This window comes from Cheilinus undulatus, linkage group 13 (genome assembly GCF_018320785.1).
Source record: "Cheilinus undulatus linkage group 13, ASM1832078v1, whole genome shotgun sequence".
NCBI lineage: Eukaryota > Metazoa > Chordata > Actinopteri > Labriformes > Labridae > Cheilinus > Cheilinus undulatus.
Genome location: NC_054877.1, coordinates 34574049 through 34591501, shown reverse-complemented (window position 1 = coordinate 34591501; position 17453 = coordinate 34574049). Strand labels below are relative to the sequence as shown.

The 17453-nt window shown below is 40.8% G+C and overlaps 1 protein-coding gene across 1 annotated transcript in view; it reads right to left on the bottom strand.

Moving 5' to 3' along the window:
- LOC121520341 (BMP/retinoic acid-inducible neural-specific protein 3-like) overlaps positions 1 to 13623 on the bottom strand; it is a 53658-nt gene extending 40035 nt beyond the window's left edge. The window contains exons 1-2 of the mRNA XM_041803736.1: positions 13551 to 13623; positions 13060 to 13369 (exon numbers count right to left, since the gene is read on the bottom strand). Of these exons, the coding sequence (XP_041659670.1) occupies positions 13060 to 13337 (278 nt within the window). The 5' untranslated portion in view covers positions 13338 to 13369; positions 13551 to 13623. The remainder of the gene's footprint in view (positions 1 to 13059; positions 13370 to 13550) is intronic.
- Between the last annotated feature and the right edge of the window lie 3830 nt (positions 13624 to 17453).

Genomic DNA, 17453 nt, shown 5'->3' with positions numbered 1-17453 from the left:
GTTTTTCCTGCTGATTATTGTGAGTTTTACTGTCAAATACAAAAATAAGTGACTCAGTGGGTATCATCACAGGCTATCTTTCTTTCCATCATGCTCTATTCAGGCCACTGGCTCTAGAAATGACAGAGAAAAGTTGTTGCATTTCTATGTAGTTTGAACAATCAAACATTATGAAAAGTGTGATCTGCAATATCCTACACAGACATAGTCAGTTGTGTCATATTTGCCAGTGTTGAATGCATAAATGACAAGCCTGTTAAGCTAATACCATGACTCAGCAGTTTACAATTGCCAAAAAAAAAAACCTTTAAAGAAAATACCAACAAATCCTCTCAACAAAATGCTAATGTCAGTTCCTTACATTAGACACATTAAAACACATTATTTCAAATCTCAAGCTTACGACTTGAAGATTGCCCAATGTTATTATCCCTAAGCTGATGAGCTCAACTGTAACCACCGCTACTGGAAATCACCTATGAATTCTAAAAGACGAAATAAAAGAACAGGTTTTCATTGAGGGTATCTCTGTAATTTTCTTCGTTCAGCTTTCCCTCAGTCTCTGACCAGTCTCCCAGTTCCTGCTGCTAAAAAGCACCCCCACAGCATGATGCTGCTACCACCATGCTTTCCTGTTGAGATGGTATTAGGCAGGTGATGAGTGGTGCCATGTTCTTGCACATGTAAAGCAGGCTTCCATGTGTTTTGCACCGAAAGGCTTCCATCTAGCCACTCGGCCAGAAAGCCCAGATGAGTGGAGCGTTGCAGTGATGGTTGCTCTTCCGGAACTTTGTTCCATCTCCACGCAGACTGAGTGACTGAGTGGAGCTCAGACTGAGTGACCAACAAGTTCTTGGTCACCTCCCTTACTAAGGCCCTTCTCCCCAGATTGCTCTGTTTGGCTGTGTGACCAGATTCCTGGAAGAATCTGAGTTTTGCCAAACTTCTTTTATTTGAGTATGGAGGCCACTGTGCTCTTGAGAATCTTCAGTGCAGCAGAATCTTTTTTATAGCCTTCCCCAGATCTGTGCCCTGCAACAACCCTGTCTCTGAGCTCTACAGGCATTCCCTTTGTGTAAATCATGCCTCTCAACAAGACACTGACAAGATTTCATGAACTTTAAGAGGGCTCTCCGCATGTTTGAGCTGTGTCGCTGCATCTCTCTTCTTCTTGCAAGTTTGTGTGGACCTAGCTATCATCTTAATTATTTATTTAGAGTGTAACTGCTAGGAAACCATCTTATAATAGCTTTTCACTTCATTTTTCTACTTATTTATTTACACCACTGCTACTCTCACTCTCACTCTCACTCACAGAAGCTTAAGGGTCTTGGAGCCAACCAACGAGCCGAACAGCGACATCTACTGGCATTGAGGTCAGTATAATAACAGAAATTTAAGGAAAATAAGAAAGTAGTTTTAATCTAGTGAATGCAACAATTAAAGAATTAATCCATTTAACTTTTGAAAACAACTTTTGCAATGCTTTGTTTTTTACTTGTTTGTTGCACAGCTCTTGTTAGAAACATTTTGGCGTTCTTGCAAGCAGGTCAGTGGTTACTGAGGTTGTCCATGCTGTAAAGATCTGCATGGACACAATGTTAAATATTGTCTTTATTCTCTTATTCAACAGGTTGGTACATACCATAACCAGCTGTTAACCACTGCAATATTTCTATTTCTCTCTGTTGCTGCTGTCTTATCAAGCCTGTAAAAGCTTTAAATAACTCCTGCACAATTTAAACAGAAGTCATTGAAATGCATTGCTGTTCCTCCCAAAAGGTTTTCACAGGAAGGTGAGGAAGCAGATTTAAGTCCCACGTCATCTTCAGCTGCCATCATTTGTTATCTTTTTTTGCCTTTTGGACACATGTCTCGCTGAGCTCGAGCTCTCCACAAAGCAGCGGGGAGATATTGCTGCCACTCTCTCTCTGCACAGCTTCAGTTAATGTGTACCTCTCCCACAGTGCTGCCTGCTGCTCTGTGTACTTCCCTCTCTGTCTCACAGGCAATCAAATCACTGCCATGAGAAAAATGATCGGCACAGAAATAATTGGGGGACTGGGACAGTGTGGAGTGTGTCATTAAAGCCAATCATCATAACGAGGGGACAGAGTGTGAGTCCATCCCCGATGGACAGATGGGGCAGTGTGGATCCAGCCCGGGGTTTAGCCTAAAGCTATCCCATCAGCATGCACACATGGCAAACAGAGGCGAGGTTACTGTCAAGAAATAAAAATCTAAACGTGTCTGTTTGCACTGTAAGAAATCAATAATGACACAACAGTTCCATAGAAGGAAGGAAACTACAGATAGACATATACTGAAAGCAGCTGCATCACATGTTGCTGAATGACTGGCAGATACTGACAGCGATTACAGAAGTCAGGCGGTAGAAGAAGAGTTCAGGCCCCCAGAGTATTTAAGAGTTCATTGAAAAATATCTCTGCAGCTCTGTGGAGGCTGTTTAAAGTCTACTCATGACATGTTTCTAGGAATGAAGGTTTAGTTTTTAAAAATGAATTATTTTCCTGATATAATCTCTGCATTAAATGATAGCAAAACAGGCAAAGATACTGAATTAGTTCTAATTGACTTTTCTGTCAGTTATCATCTAAGTACAGCGTTTTTTTAAACAGGGGTTGGATCCCATTCTGGAGCCACCCTCGATCCATAATCCTTTAAACTGCCTCTGGGTGAAAAAGTGTGAGCACGCAGCTTACAGGTTGCAGGATCGACTGCTGCAGGGTGAAAGGCCCTCGAGTGGTGAGATGTCAGCTAGCCGATACTGGAGGCAGGTGCACGAGGCAGTCCAAGCTGTCCTCTCCTCTGTCACTTTCAGTGATTTTCCCTGATTGTGGAAGAGCTCTGGGAAACAAGGAGCCTGAAGTCAGGTGGCTTCAGGGACAGCAGGTGCACTGAGAAACTGCATGTGTGACAATGAGATAAAGAGAAGAGCCAATGAGATTCCAGAGAGGAGACAATGGAGCGATTGATTCTTACACCTACGGATGCAACTCTGGAGACTCTAGTAAAGCAGGGAGAGGAACAGTATTTGGCCTCAGGCATTGATATTCTACCTGCATAATGAAAAATGCCTGTTCAATAGGAATTTTAAACCTCAATATGAAAATCAACAGAAATGGATACCTGTGTTTGGGGGAAACATCCAAATTCGAGGCGCCCTGTACTGGTGAATTTCCTGTTTTAATTTTCCAAAACCCATAGGCATACTCCCAATCTAAATTGCACAACATCAGCAGCATTTAAGTACCAAAAGACAAAGTTTAGTGCAATTTAGACAGTGTGCAGGGGTTTGCCTGCAACTTTTGATGGATTCATTCTTTCCTTCTGCACCTGTCTTACAAAATAGCTGTGTTTGTTGAAGTTTTTGTATTTGTTTCATACTATCAATCATTCAAATGACAGTGACTCTAATGGTGGCATCAAAAATGTATCACAACAACCACACACAAGACTTAAAGAAGGAAAATTTAAGGAAAGCAGACACTTTGACAAAACCAGGGCCAATTTCAGAGGATTGCCTGTTGTGGCATGGCCCTCTCTCCGAAATCTGATTGGCCACGACCCTTAAACGGTCACCCTCTGTTATAGTCTTTATGTTTAAACATGCTGCAATTGCAGTCTGATGCTACAATCAAAGCGTCTTCTCACACATGAAAGCCAATTTAGAATCTGCATAAAAGCTGAAGGGCTCTCAGACTGTGAAAAAAAGAAGATTCTCCAGTGTGATGAAACAAGATTGAACCGTTTGGGCTCAATTATAAACGTTGTGTCTGTGGGAAACCAGGCACAGCTCATCACCTGTCCAACACCATCCCAACAGTGGAGAACGGTGGTGGCAGCATCATGCTGTGGGGGTGTTTTTCACCAGCATGGACTGGGAGATTGGTCACGGTTGAGGGAAAGCTGAATGGAGAAACATCACATGACAATGACTCTAAGCACACAGCCAAGACAACATGCATGTGTAAGTAGTGTCCCCTGACCAAAGAAAAATCCCATGGCTCATTTTTATTTACTAGAAATAACTTAACACTTCTTAAATCATAAAAAAATACTTGTTCCAGGATGCATGACTTTGCTTTGTCTTTTTTCCATTTTGTCATTTCAAATTAGGAGATGTTATTCATTACTGGGTTGCCTTTTATTTTGCATCCTTTCGTTTAGTATTTCTTTGTTAAATACTCAATACAACACATACCGCCAACTATCACAGGTAGTTCTGAACAACACAAAATGTAAAACACTGTAAATGTCACTACTAGCACTTTAGAACAATATATAACAGAAATCTAGATTTTTTTTTTGCTTTTTTACCCCAAAGAAGGGAATCATACTGCACTATGACCCTAAAGCTGAGGTATGAACTGAATTGTGACCTCTATAAACCATTACACCCATAAATAACAGACTTTAAAAGTGATGCTCTGTGAAAGTCAGTGAGGAAGATGTTTTTTCCTTTTATTGCTCATTCTCATACTCTGTTGCCTGCCACCTCTTCACATCCTCAGTCCCTCTCTACAATCATCAGCTCACATCACTTGGTCACATCTATTGAATAGCACCGCTTCACTCCCTCATTATTAGCCTATTTTACTGCAGCTGTCTTAATCAAATATGCCTTCCTCTTCCACCTCCCAATCACCACCAGTTCTCGGCAGTTTCATCGCTGCCTGCATCCCATCACACTTCAACCCCAGACTTTTCCAGTTTGTTCAGCTCTGTCATCCCATCAGCCTCAGACGACATCATCAGCAAACACATCCACCACCATCATCCAGACTCAAGGGGGGATGGATCTCGCTGCCACTCAGGGCAGACATCATAAGATCACCCTGTCTCCCTGTAGAGTTCCAGCACTAAAGATCTTCTGACAATAACTCAATGCAGCATTTAAATCAAAAATTCATCTTTATTGCTTTTACGAGTCCCTTCTGATTGAAATAGATGAGTAAAACAGAAAGTCTTCTTGCTGTTTCGTCTGCTTCTGTAGCTCATAAAGAGGCATCAATATTCGTGTCTTTCTGTTTCATAAACATCCCCTCTAAGGAGCTTGAAGCATGCTCTAACACTTGTATGTTGATTTCCCCCTGTTGATTTTTTTTAAATTAAAAAACTATCGACAAGCTTTTGATAGCAATGATGTCATAATAGGGCTGGGCAACACAGACCAAAAACATCTAGATATCTGTTATTTTTCTAAAAATCAAACCACATTGAAACTAGTTTGATACCACAGCAACAAAATAAGAAGTCTTTGACTCTCAATATTGGCCTTTTTTTTGGTTATCAAAAATATATCAAACTGTTTAAAGGGGACATATTATGCTCAGCTGGCAGCTGAGAGGAGGATCAGGAGAGCCACATCCATGTCCTGAAAGGGGCGTGGTCAGAGGCGGAGTCAGACAGCTCAGTAACATTTAAAGCCACAGACACGGAAACAGGTCATTCTAAACAGGGCTGAAACAGAGGGGTTTTTAGGCATGCAAAAATCCTATACTGGAGTGTTCTCTCAGCAACAAACTTCACAGGCATGTTTTAGGGACCTCTGAGACCAATACAAACTTGTCTTTAAAGGCTAAAATATGTCCCTTTTAAGAACGTTATCAATACTTTCCTCAGCTGAGGAATACCATGCGTTTCAAAATGATCAAACCTGGATTATTTCATGATTGGTGGTGCCACAAGCCAAAAAACTTAATGATCTTTACTTTTTCATGGAGAGGAAGCATTGTCTAAATTGCACAACTATGTTGGCATTATTTGGAAAATTTCACACATTTGTACAATTCAGATTGTGTGTGAGAATTCACCTACAAATTCTGATAAAAACTAGGATATATACAGTGTTCTGCATCAGGACATGGTTTTAAACAAGATGAATTTCACTTTAATATTACTAATAATTACATCTATCAGATGATTAAAAAAAATAATCTAATCAATTACACCAGTGGTTCTCAACCGGTGGGTCGGGACCCAAAGGTAGGTCACAGAGCAGTTTTCAGTGGGTCTGAAAAAGAAATCGTGGCAAAAGTCCTGGAGTCTTTCCCAGACATGCATCGATACCTTTTATTTTACCCTGTTTTACTGTGAAATTGGTTAAATTTACATGTTTGAGCAAAATTTCAACTAATTTATTTCCAGTTTCTTGCAATAAATGGCTACTTCTCCCATGATAATGAAGTCATTTTACAAGTTCTCTGGGAAAATGGCAAAATTTGACACATAATGATGGTGAAAGAGGGTTTTAAATTTGTCAGTTTTATCCCTTCTCTTTTTTATATCAGGTGTTTTGATCCCATCATGCTCCAAACTGCAACATATTCAATAAGCAATTATGCCTGTCTGTTTAAATGGTGCCACATTTGTAACGAATATACATTTGTGGGATGAGCAGCAGAGCTGAGTATGTGGGTTGCGCCCATGATGTAAGTAGTGTGTGGAAGAACCATACACAGCCACAACAGCCTGGCACCTCCTCAATCAATTCTTGTAATGATTATGATGCCTAAAGATGAAGCAATGATCACTGTAATACTATCATTTGTAATAATAACAATAATGGCAGTGACGAGAAAATTGTACAAAATAAATAAATGTAATAATAGCAATGCAAGTTGAACCGTGTTTAAATTCACTTTAAGATTACAGATAATTACAGGAGTGATAACAATAATAATGATAATAAGAAGAAATTGTGTATTGTGGAGAAGATGAATTTGATTGACGTATATATGATAATTTGCTGTATTCACTCTGGTCTTCACATTGGGAGTGAATTTTCAAATAACTGTATCTGGCCTGTTATTTTTTGGACACTTTTCATCCTCCCTATCCTCCAAAACACTTACAGTCTGTAGCTCTGCTCTGCACAGGGTTGTCTGCCTCTTCTTTTTGTCTCACTGCCTCTTCATTGGTGTTTTCTTACATTGTTATCCCTCATTAACAACTTTTTTATACACTTGAGTGGGTTCAGGAAGCTTCTTGCTAGTGATGTCACTAAATGTAATGAGAGAGAGTGCTCTGAGCAGCACTGGAGCTTTTAACAAGCTTTATAACCCAGACACAGGAGTAAACTTTCAAACAGGGAAGCCTGCACATCAGTAGATGAATCCGGACGTTGTTCTCCAGCACGTCTTTGCACGCGGCTGAGAGTGCCTTTATCTGTTTGTTAGTCTGTGTGCTCTGGAGAGACACACACTAACACAGGCAGAGGGGGGAGAGAGAGAAGCTGGCCTTTTAATAAATCTTGGATGATGTGTATCTTTGGATTTATAAAAACAAAAAATAAAAATAAAAGCCCATAAAATCAATCAAAATAAAATCAAGTTTAAAATGTTACAGTGGACGGTTATAGAAATGAGGGACATGATGTCAGTGTAATGAATTTGCATAAAAACATTTTTATTTTGCTACTTCTGTGATTAATTTATCAATATTAATGTGTTATTTTGACAGCATTTCGAATGATATTAAGTCCTCTAACTGAAATAAAATGATAATTTCCTTTCTAGATCAAAGTAAACTATCTTTATACAGAGCATTTTCTATCGTCATCAACTATGTCAACATTGACAACAGTCTTACGCTATATCTCGTTTGAAAATATACAGATTTGTCTAACTGGATTTTTTGCCCAGACCTCTATATAATGTACGTAGGTCAAAAAGATAGGATCTGTAGGGACTGAAATGGTAAATAAATGCCACCCCTTAAGTAGTCATTACGCCATTTGGACCAACCAGGCCCCAGAAATTCAGAATGCAGCTTCATAATGAAACACCCCTGTTCACTAATGCTGTCACAGAACAAGAATTATGAAAGGAAGTACACAAATAATTTTAATCGACACCAGCTTTGATGACCCAGCATCAATAAATTTAAGTCCCAGGTGGGGCAATTATGGCAAAAATCATTATCATGATTATTTTTAATGTTGTGAATACAACAGTTGTCAAAGACAATAACTCCTCCATATTACAACATCTGCAACACATCAGTTAATATACACATGAAAATAAGGCAGCAAATATCTTTGTGCTAACATGAGAAATACTACTTCAGGAACACATGTGACTATGAACAGATGAACTTAAGTGACATCGTATTCTTAATCCATAGGGTTTAATATGACGCTGGTCCACCCTTTGCAGTTATAACAGCTTCAACTCTTCTGGGAAGGCTTTCCACAGGGTTTAGGAGTGTGTTTATGGGAATTTTTGACCATTCTTCCAGAAGTGCATTTGTGGGGTCACACACTGATGTTGGATGAGAAGGCCTGGCTCTCAGTCTCTGCTCTGATTCATCCCAAAGGTGTTCTTGAGGTTGAGGTCAGGTTGAGGTCAGGACTCTGTGCAGGCCAGTCAAGTTCATCCACACCAAACTCTCTCATCTATGTCTTTATGGACCTTGCTTTTTGCACTGGTGCACAGTCATGTTGGAACAGGAAGGGGCCATCCCCAAACTGTTCCCACGAAGTTGGGAGCATGGAATTGTCCAAAATCTGTTGGTATGCTGAAGCATTCAGAGTTCCTTTCATTGGAACTAAGGGGCCAAGCCCAGCTTCTGAAAAACAACCCCACACCATAATCCCCCCCCTCCACCAAACTTTACACTTGGCACAATGCAGTCAGACAAGTACCATTCTCCTGGCAACCGCCAAACCCAGACTCGTCCTTCAGATTGCCAGATGGAGAAGTGCGATTCGTCACTCCAGAGAACTCGTCTCCACTGCTCTAGAGTCCAGTGGCGGCGTGCTTTACTCTACTGCATCTTACACTTTGCATTGCACTTGGTGATGTATGGCTTGGATGCAGCTGCTCGGCCATGGAAACCCATTCATGAAGCCCTCTACACACTGTTCTTGAGCTAATCTGAAGGCCACATGAAGTTTGGAGGTCTTAAGTAATTGACTCTGCAGAAAGTTGGTGACCTCTGTACACTGTGCGCCTCAGCATCAGCTGACCCAGCTTCATCATTTTATGTGGCCCACCACATCGTGGCTGAGTTGCTGTTGTTCCCAATCGCTTCCACTTTGTTATAATACCACTGACAGTTGACTGTGGAATATTTAGGAGTGAGGACCCGTTCTTTCACAAATGTTTGTAGAAACAGTCTGCATGCCTAGGTGCTTGATTTTATACACCTGTGGCCTGTGGATTCCTTTTGCAATACAGTGTATCAATCTACAAAGTCATAAATATCAAACATAAATAAGCCATTATTATGTGTCGCACTGGGTAAATATAATGCTGCTGATAATACCTTAAACAGCCAATATAAACAAAGAGGGCGCATGGTATGTGTGTGTGAAAGACGCACGCATACCATGACTCAACTGCTAATGGAGATGCTATAGCATGCTCAGCTAAGGACCCCTCAAGGACCCAGGTGCACTGTGGGCTGCCCTCTCTGTGCCTGACTGGGAAATTTGGTACACGTCTACCAGATCCTATTTCTACTGCCTATGCCTACAAAAACTAAGTTTAGTTTTCGTCAAGATGACTAAAACTAGACTAAAATGTAGTTTTCGTCAGACATTCAAAATCTGTGATATTTCTCCACTGTGGGTAAATCTGTCAAAACACAATACAACTGTAGCTATTCTGCCTCTCAGCACAGAACTCACTACCATGATTTGGTACCAGATTTATGCAAGAGAATAAATGCTTGGACTAGAAGTAAAGACTAAAATATGAGGACTTTTTATGGACTAAAACTAGACTAAAACTAAAAAGGATAGAAGTGACTAAAATGTGAATAAAACTAAAATGCATTTTATTTAAAGACTAAAACTAAGACTAAAATTAAAAATAGCTGTCAAAATTAACACTGTTCCAATGTATTGTTTGAGCTTTTTGCCCCTGTTTGACACTTCAACCCACTTTTTGCTGCTTTTCTATTTACTACTTCTTTTTTGCCAATTTTTCCCAATTTTTCCACCTATATTCTCCACTTTTTTTTCCATGTTTGTTTAACCATGTTTGCCTCTTTTCACCCATATTTACCACTTCTTGTCCAATTTTTGCCAACTTTATGTCATTTTCACCCATTTTTCTATTTTAACCTATGATTGGTTGTTGTTGTTGTTTTCCACTTTCCATCCATTTTTATCACTTTTTTGCCAACTGTCACCTATCTCTCCCATTTCTCCCATTTTTTGCCCCTTTCGGACATTTTTTCCTTTTTTTTTACACTTATTTTCCATTTTTTCGACATCCTGTTCAGATTTGGGCCCACGAGATGAGACAAGATTTTACACTTTTTTTTTATTTTGGGAAAAAAAATACATGTCATTTAAACAACTGAAAGTCATAATTACAATGCATTCAGGTCTATTCAAAAATGTTTGAACTAAGTACTGAATAGGCTATTAATGCTTCCAAAGAGTATGTTTTGTCTAACTTTGACTCAAACTGTACATTTTAATGCTCTTCAAATCAAACTTTTCATTTTAACAGTCTACAAAATCTTAAATTTTCTACACTATGCACTCATCGCTACAATTACAATAACTATTTCTAATATTATACTTAATTATGTATAATAAAAGCATTTAGATTATTTTAAAAGTACTTTTAGCACTGTTTACAACAGACTGAAATATAAAGAGCTGCATCAGTAAAATCAAACTATTTTTCATCCTCTCTAAGGACATCCATATTTTAAACACTCAAAATAGGCTACATCTTTAAGTCAATAACACGTTGTAATATAAAGAAATAGATTATTGTATCGTTTTGTGGTCTTTTTTCTCATATGAGCTTTAATAGTGTTGGACACGACGCACAGATGAGCGTGTGTGTTAATGTGTGTGCATTGGTGAGTGAGTGTGTGTCTCTGTCTGCTGTCATACAACAAACAGGGCGCGTTTAACTGAAGCTCTAACTTCGCTTTTTGGAGCTAACAGTGGACACTATGGCGCTCAAACAGAGTTTGTTTTGCTAAGTTTACCGCTGCAGTATGCAGACCCGTTGCGCTACACATGTAAAGCTTCTGACTGATCATACGCACAGCCAACAGCTGATGGATGTGTGACTGACAGACGGTGAGACGAGAAGGAGACATGACAAAGCCGCGACTCAAAGTTAAAATTGGTGGCACTACGAGCGAGTCTGCGCGCATAAACAAACTAAACAAACGCTGTATTCTCCTCATGGAGACTGCAGAGGCTTTCACCAGCAGCATTTCATCAGTTCACACCGTTTTGATGATGCATAGGGGGATCATGTGCAGCCCAAGAAGCGCACGCGAGGGGGTGGTTGGAGCGGTTATCTTAATGGATACTGATCAGCTCCATTTCCTCATTTGCTCTCTCACCAACAGTTTTATAGTGTCCAGGGCATTTTTGTGATCGTTTATAACTTCCAGTTTGGTATTGTTTTCTGTTAGGAGAGCTGCTGCTCCAAGTGTCTGCACAACATTGATCTCGCGAGGTTGATTTTTCCGCAACGAGAAATCTTGTGGCGTTTTGATCTCGTCACACCCCTAGTTACCACAGCTTAACTTTACAATGAACCATATTTTGCTGACCTCCATGAGCCTCCAGTTTGGCCTGGCCCCAGAAAACTCTCCCCGTTATCCCCTTTTCTCTAACTTCTCTTTGTCTTCATACAGGAATCACAGGGGGCTACTTACTGAGAGCGACAAGGAGACATCTCCCAACCCAGAGTCTCTACCGCTCTGGTTCTCGCATGTCACACCTACATCCGCAGACACCATTCAGTCATTGGACCCCTCCATCCAGGTCTCAAGTCAACTTCCTCTAGCTGCACTCATTCCGGCTCAAACCAGCCAATCATCTGTCTTTGACTGCGAGCAACGCCACCAACTCAAGTCTCAAATCCTCAGCTCATGACAGCCCAACATCATCTCTGCATCCATTTGCTTGGTTCCTCATAAATAAATTCATTCATTCCCTTCATCCCTTCATTTCTCAACCATTACAATTATCTCTTTATTAAAAGATTTAATCTGGCTAGCTTTGTTAGTGAGTTGAACTTTAACACTCTGAATGCTTTGGAAAAAAAAGATGAATGCGGGAAAAAATAAATATATCAAAATAATGATAAAAATAGCAATTATTAAAAAAAAAAAAGAATATCTTTTATGTCCAAAGTGTAACAACAAATGCTGAAACTTTTACCACATCACAAGTCCTTTGGACAAAACTGAACGGGCACAATAATCATTCAATCACTGTTATATTAGGATCACTTCTTGTTTTCAGTGATCAAAAATTGCAGGTCAACTCCTGCCTATAAGATAAAAAACACTGGCAACCTTTAGGTACCAATGCTTTTGTGCTATTAAGACACAATAGTTGACAGATTCCTTCCTCTCAAATGCTCTTATTATATGAAAAAAATGTAGTTTTCAAGGTTTGGTACATTTTCAGAACTATCAACCACTAAAATAAGAGATACTGAGTCACTGAACGCTGATGGACTGGAATGTATTGATCAATATCGTGTGTAACAAAGCAGGGAAACAGACTGATGCCTGTGTGATCTTTGTGATGGCGTTTAGACAATACAGGAAAGTGCAGCTCAGGGACACTCCTGAAGTCACCGGAAGGCTGAGCCTTGTCACACACTGATTAACACCTGCTGCAAGGGTCATTTTAAGAATCAATAATAATACAATTATTTCAAAGCAGGAACCAAAAACCCAAGAAAGCAATATGTGCTGCTTTTCACCTGACTGATCAGTATTCAGGCTGGCAGTCTGAGCAAAGGGCACACTCTGCATCGCTACAGTGATTCTTCACATTTGCTCATCAGCTCGCAACTAATCTAGTGCAGGTGTGATACCTGTGAGAGCAATCCAGAAGTGAGTGAGCAGCTTCTCTCTGCAAACACCACAGCAGATGCTTTCTCTGATTACCTCTCTGATTTAAAGTGCTCATCAATGAAATGATCCAGAAGCGTGTTAGGGGAAATAAAACCCTGCATGCACTGAAACTTCTGATTGAAACTTAGCACACATTAAAAACAAACACACAGCAGCAGCACAGCTCTGCATGTGTCTCACCTGTAGATCTTGTATCTGGTGCTGTAACCCTGCTGGTATCTCTCCGCAGCCTCCGTGAACTCCAAGGACTGCTGGAAGGGTCCTTTATCGGAGAGCAGCCAGCCCAGGGATCCGGAGGTGCCGTCGCCGTGTCCTGCTGCAGCTCCACCGGCCGCGGCGGACGCGGAGGCGGTGGGCCCGGAGGTCCAAAAGGAGCAGCAGCAGCAGATCCAGAGGCTGAGAGCCGCCCCCTCCCATAGCAGAGACAGCCGCTTATGACTGATCCTCTGACAGCTCATGCTTCACCCAGCGACACCTCATTCTCTCTGGACTGCATGGGAGGAGAAAAGGAGCAGTTTGAGGGTTGTTCTCACATTTTTTGGGGTTGAGAAAGTAGTGCGTGGAGCGGAATAAGGAGTAATAGTTGCGCAAATTCCCTAGCTAACAATTTTAGGTGTTAAATGGTCTTGGAGCACGACAAATGTTTGACTTTAAAAAGACGTTTAGCCTACCTGATTCTCCAAAATTGAAGTCTTCCGATCTTGCACGAGCTGTGAGTAAATCCTTCCCGCTTCAGTGGTCCGGTTAAATTCATTAAAACGCAATCAGTCCTCGGTGTCAAGCGCCACTTCAGCTTGATTTTTTGCTCTCTAACAACTTTTATTTCGGAGCTCCATCTTCCTGCAACCTCCAAACATCCGCCCGCTCCTCCTCACGGCGGGAAGTAGCAGCAGCAGCGGATGCACGAGCGCAGAGGAGTTCATACTGAGGATGTCCGCGCGCTCAGAGATATCTCCAGAGATGAAAAGCAAAATGTAGACTTCTGCAGCACGAGCGGAATCCTTTTATTTCACCGCACGGTCCTTAAAGTCCCACTTCCTCTTCGTTTTTTCCTAATTAATGTCGCGTGTGAACGTTATTTCCCTCCGCAGCAGTGGGAGCTGGTGGATGAATGAGCGCGTGCTTCTACACAGAGAGCTTTTCTTCCCTGTTTTTTTTTTTCTTCTCATGAGTGAGATAGCAAGAGGGCGAGCAAGTGCATCCTGATGAGGGTAATAAACACAGTCTGGGTGCATTCTAGTTTTGAAGACAGCAGGAGGAGCAGGATGATGATGGTGCGTCACTGGCTGCTTTCATTCACCATTACCTCCACATAATTCATCCTCATTATTTCTTATCGCAACGTGCCTCTTTCTTCTGAGCAAATGTAAAAGTGTTAAAAGGAGTTTATAATGGACTTATCATTGCGTTTCTTTTGAATTCCTTTAATTATCTTAATGCATATGCTGGAACTTAAACATCAGCCTCTATGATGACATGCTAATTGCATTTATCACAGAGTAAATAGAGGCCTTTATCAAGGAACAGGTTTCTTATTGGATGCATGGAGTGCACTTATACTGCAGACCCATAGCCAGGGGGTTTCAGAGAGTTTAAAGAACCCCTACCCCCAGATTCTTTTTTATTCTTACATAAAGAAATGTGTCCCTCATTTTGATAACAATCCAACAGAGTGAAAGGCACCTATAGATGCAGACAGACACTCCATATTCAAATGCGTGAGTGTTATTACATTGGTCGAAGGCTATTGCCTGGGGCCTCGTGCTCCAAGGGGCCTCAAGGCATAGACAAAAGTGTGCATCAAATGTGAGGTACACATCAAAAATTAGTTGAATAACCGAAAAAATGTATACATATATGTAAAGTAGGTGCCCAGAGTGCACACAAAGGGGGAAAGAACCAGGGGCTTTTGAAGGTGGAGCCGAAAGTGGTCAAACTGCAAAAAGAGAAAAATGACCATCCAGGTTATTTGCAAAGTCCATGCTAAATGGTATTGAAAATCAGAAGCACTCACTTTAACAGGGATGTGCCATGCTGTTGTCTTTTAAGTCTTACTAAGAAAATATTTCTCTGAGAAAATCTAAAAAAAGGGAAACTTCGACCTCAGAAATGATCTAGAGCAATTCACGTCAAACAATTTGTTTCTCACACTTGTACATAGGCTTTGAATATCAACTTTCAAACATTCTTTGTTGTCTGTGTATTTCTAGCAGCCACGTACAGAAAATAAATTTCACTGATTCTTAAAAAAAGGATAAAACAGGTTATGAACTTGACTTTGTACTTTTGTTTTAACCACGATAATTAAAGTTGATATTTGTTCAGGTCGAGGTCTCATCTAACAGTTAGCCTATGCTTCCACTATTTTGGCAGATTCATTTTACCCTCCACATTTACAAGCCTTTGCATCCCCACAGCATGATGCTGCCACCGCCATGCTTCACAGTGGGCACGAAGGGTTTGATGTCTGCCAGACATAGTGTAACAGAGTTTATAATGCATGTAATTCCACCTGCATATTGTGAGGTATAAGCTACCTTGTTATTTATGGCTCGAGGGCGCCCCCCTCAGGTGTAGTGTATACAGTCGATGGACAGCAGTAAAGCTTTGCCAGTTTATGTTTTATGGACTCTGTGATTTATGGGCTTACTGTTAATGTTCTACGCTAATGTGTCCATTTGACAACACTACATATATTCACCAGTGAGCTAGCATTGTGGCAAATTCACATACTATCCTTTTCTAGTGTGCTTTATGTGACTGCGGATATGAGCCAACTGTATGACTGACCAGTACTGGTCAGTGTTCTTTGGTTTTCATGGTGTAATGGTAGCCAGGAATACTGATTAACTGGGGACTGGACCTAGAGGATATTCTGGAGCTCTGCAGGAATCCACATGCGCTCACCCAGTTGATGTCTGCCCTACCTTAGTTTTCTTTACTAAATATTCATCGCTACAGTTGAAATAATAATAATAATAATACAAGCTGTTAGATATACCAAACTCAATTTTTTCTTTCTTTCTTTAATTTTCCATCTCTTTAAAGTCTGAGATCAACAGACTGTAATATAAAAGGGACATCATTTCAATAACAGTATTTATTATTCTCCATCAGGGACATCAGCTTTAAAAAGACAAAAAGTTGCCTTTCTGTGAATAACAAGTTTGCTCTAATCTGCTGAAATCTTTTATGCTTTTTTCCTTTCATTTGAGTTTTAAAGTTTTAAAAGTTTTGAACACAAAACACAAACCCCCGTTCATTTAGTGGATGTGTGTGCGTCTGCAGCCTGTATGAGTCAAAAACAAACAGGGAGAGCATTTGTTAGGAACTGTGCCTTCAGTTTCTGGAGTAAACACAGGCCTCTGTTATGGATTTTTAGTCAGTGCATCTAGATGAGGAAAAATAATGCCAGCTGGGGGCAAAAGTAAAGGTAGCAAAAAGCTTCTCATCTCCTTTGTCTTTTTCTCATGGAAATGAGGGAGTCAGGGGAGGTAGAGCAAGGCCTGATCCAGCAGGGTTGATTGCTAGCCCCAACAGGGCACCTCACTCTTAACTCTTTAGACTCTGTGGTTTTGTCTTTGCTGCTCTTTTTAATTTAGTGCTTCATGTGAAATTTGCATTTTATTTTTGGGGGCAATGAGAAGCCACGTGTTAGGGTATCAGCATTGTCACTACCTGCAGTTACATGCAAAATAATGGCCGTGAAGGGGACACCAAAGCTCTCTGTCTGGCCTCCCAGAGGTGTTGTAGGACTAATGATCACAATGGATTATGGATCAGCTGTGACCACTCTTTAGCCTCTTGTCACAGCCTGTTTAAATTAAACAACCCAGGCAGCTGAAAGGTGCTGTTGCCACCAGCCAGACAGAATAAAGGACAGAGAGTAGTAAAAGCCATTCCAGCAATGAGCTATAAGACACCCCACCTTCCCCTAAAACATTACCACAAAAAAATAGTGAAAAATCAAAATATAAAAAATGAGACCACTTGCAACCTACAGCCCAAACCAATCTGGACCCGTGTGGAGAAGAAAGTAAAGGAGAGAGACAAAACTTCTTGACTAAAAAAGGTAAAAAGAAATAAAAGGAGACCAAAGAATGGCCTCCTCATCTGGCCTGTGTCCTGGAGAGCATGTGCTAGCCTTCTGCGCCTCTCTCTCCCCCCCTCTGAATTCCCCCTCCCCTCTCCACAGACTGCACTCAGGTGTTCAGCATGCAGAGGAAGGAGGGTGACCAGAGAGAGACGGGGAGAGAGCAGGGTCGCATGTAACACTGCGTCATAAATGAGTAAAAAAAAATGATAGAGCACAGACTCCATCACGAAAGCTGCTGCTCTGTGTCTCTGTACTGATATTGTACGACTTTTTTTTTTTTTTTTTTTTTTTTATGATCTTGTGGTGTGAGATTTGAGATACCCCTAGTTAATGATACAAAAATGTAGCAAATCTTTGTGGAACCACTGGTGGACTCAGAGGGGATGATTGCCCCATCTGGTGATCTAATATTCAAAAGGGAGCAAAAGTTCCCTCTTGGACGGCCCTATGGTAGATAAAACAAAATGGAATGAAATGC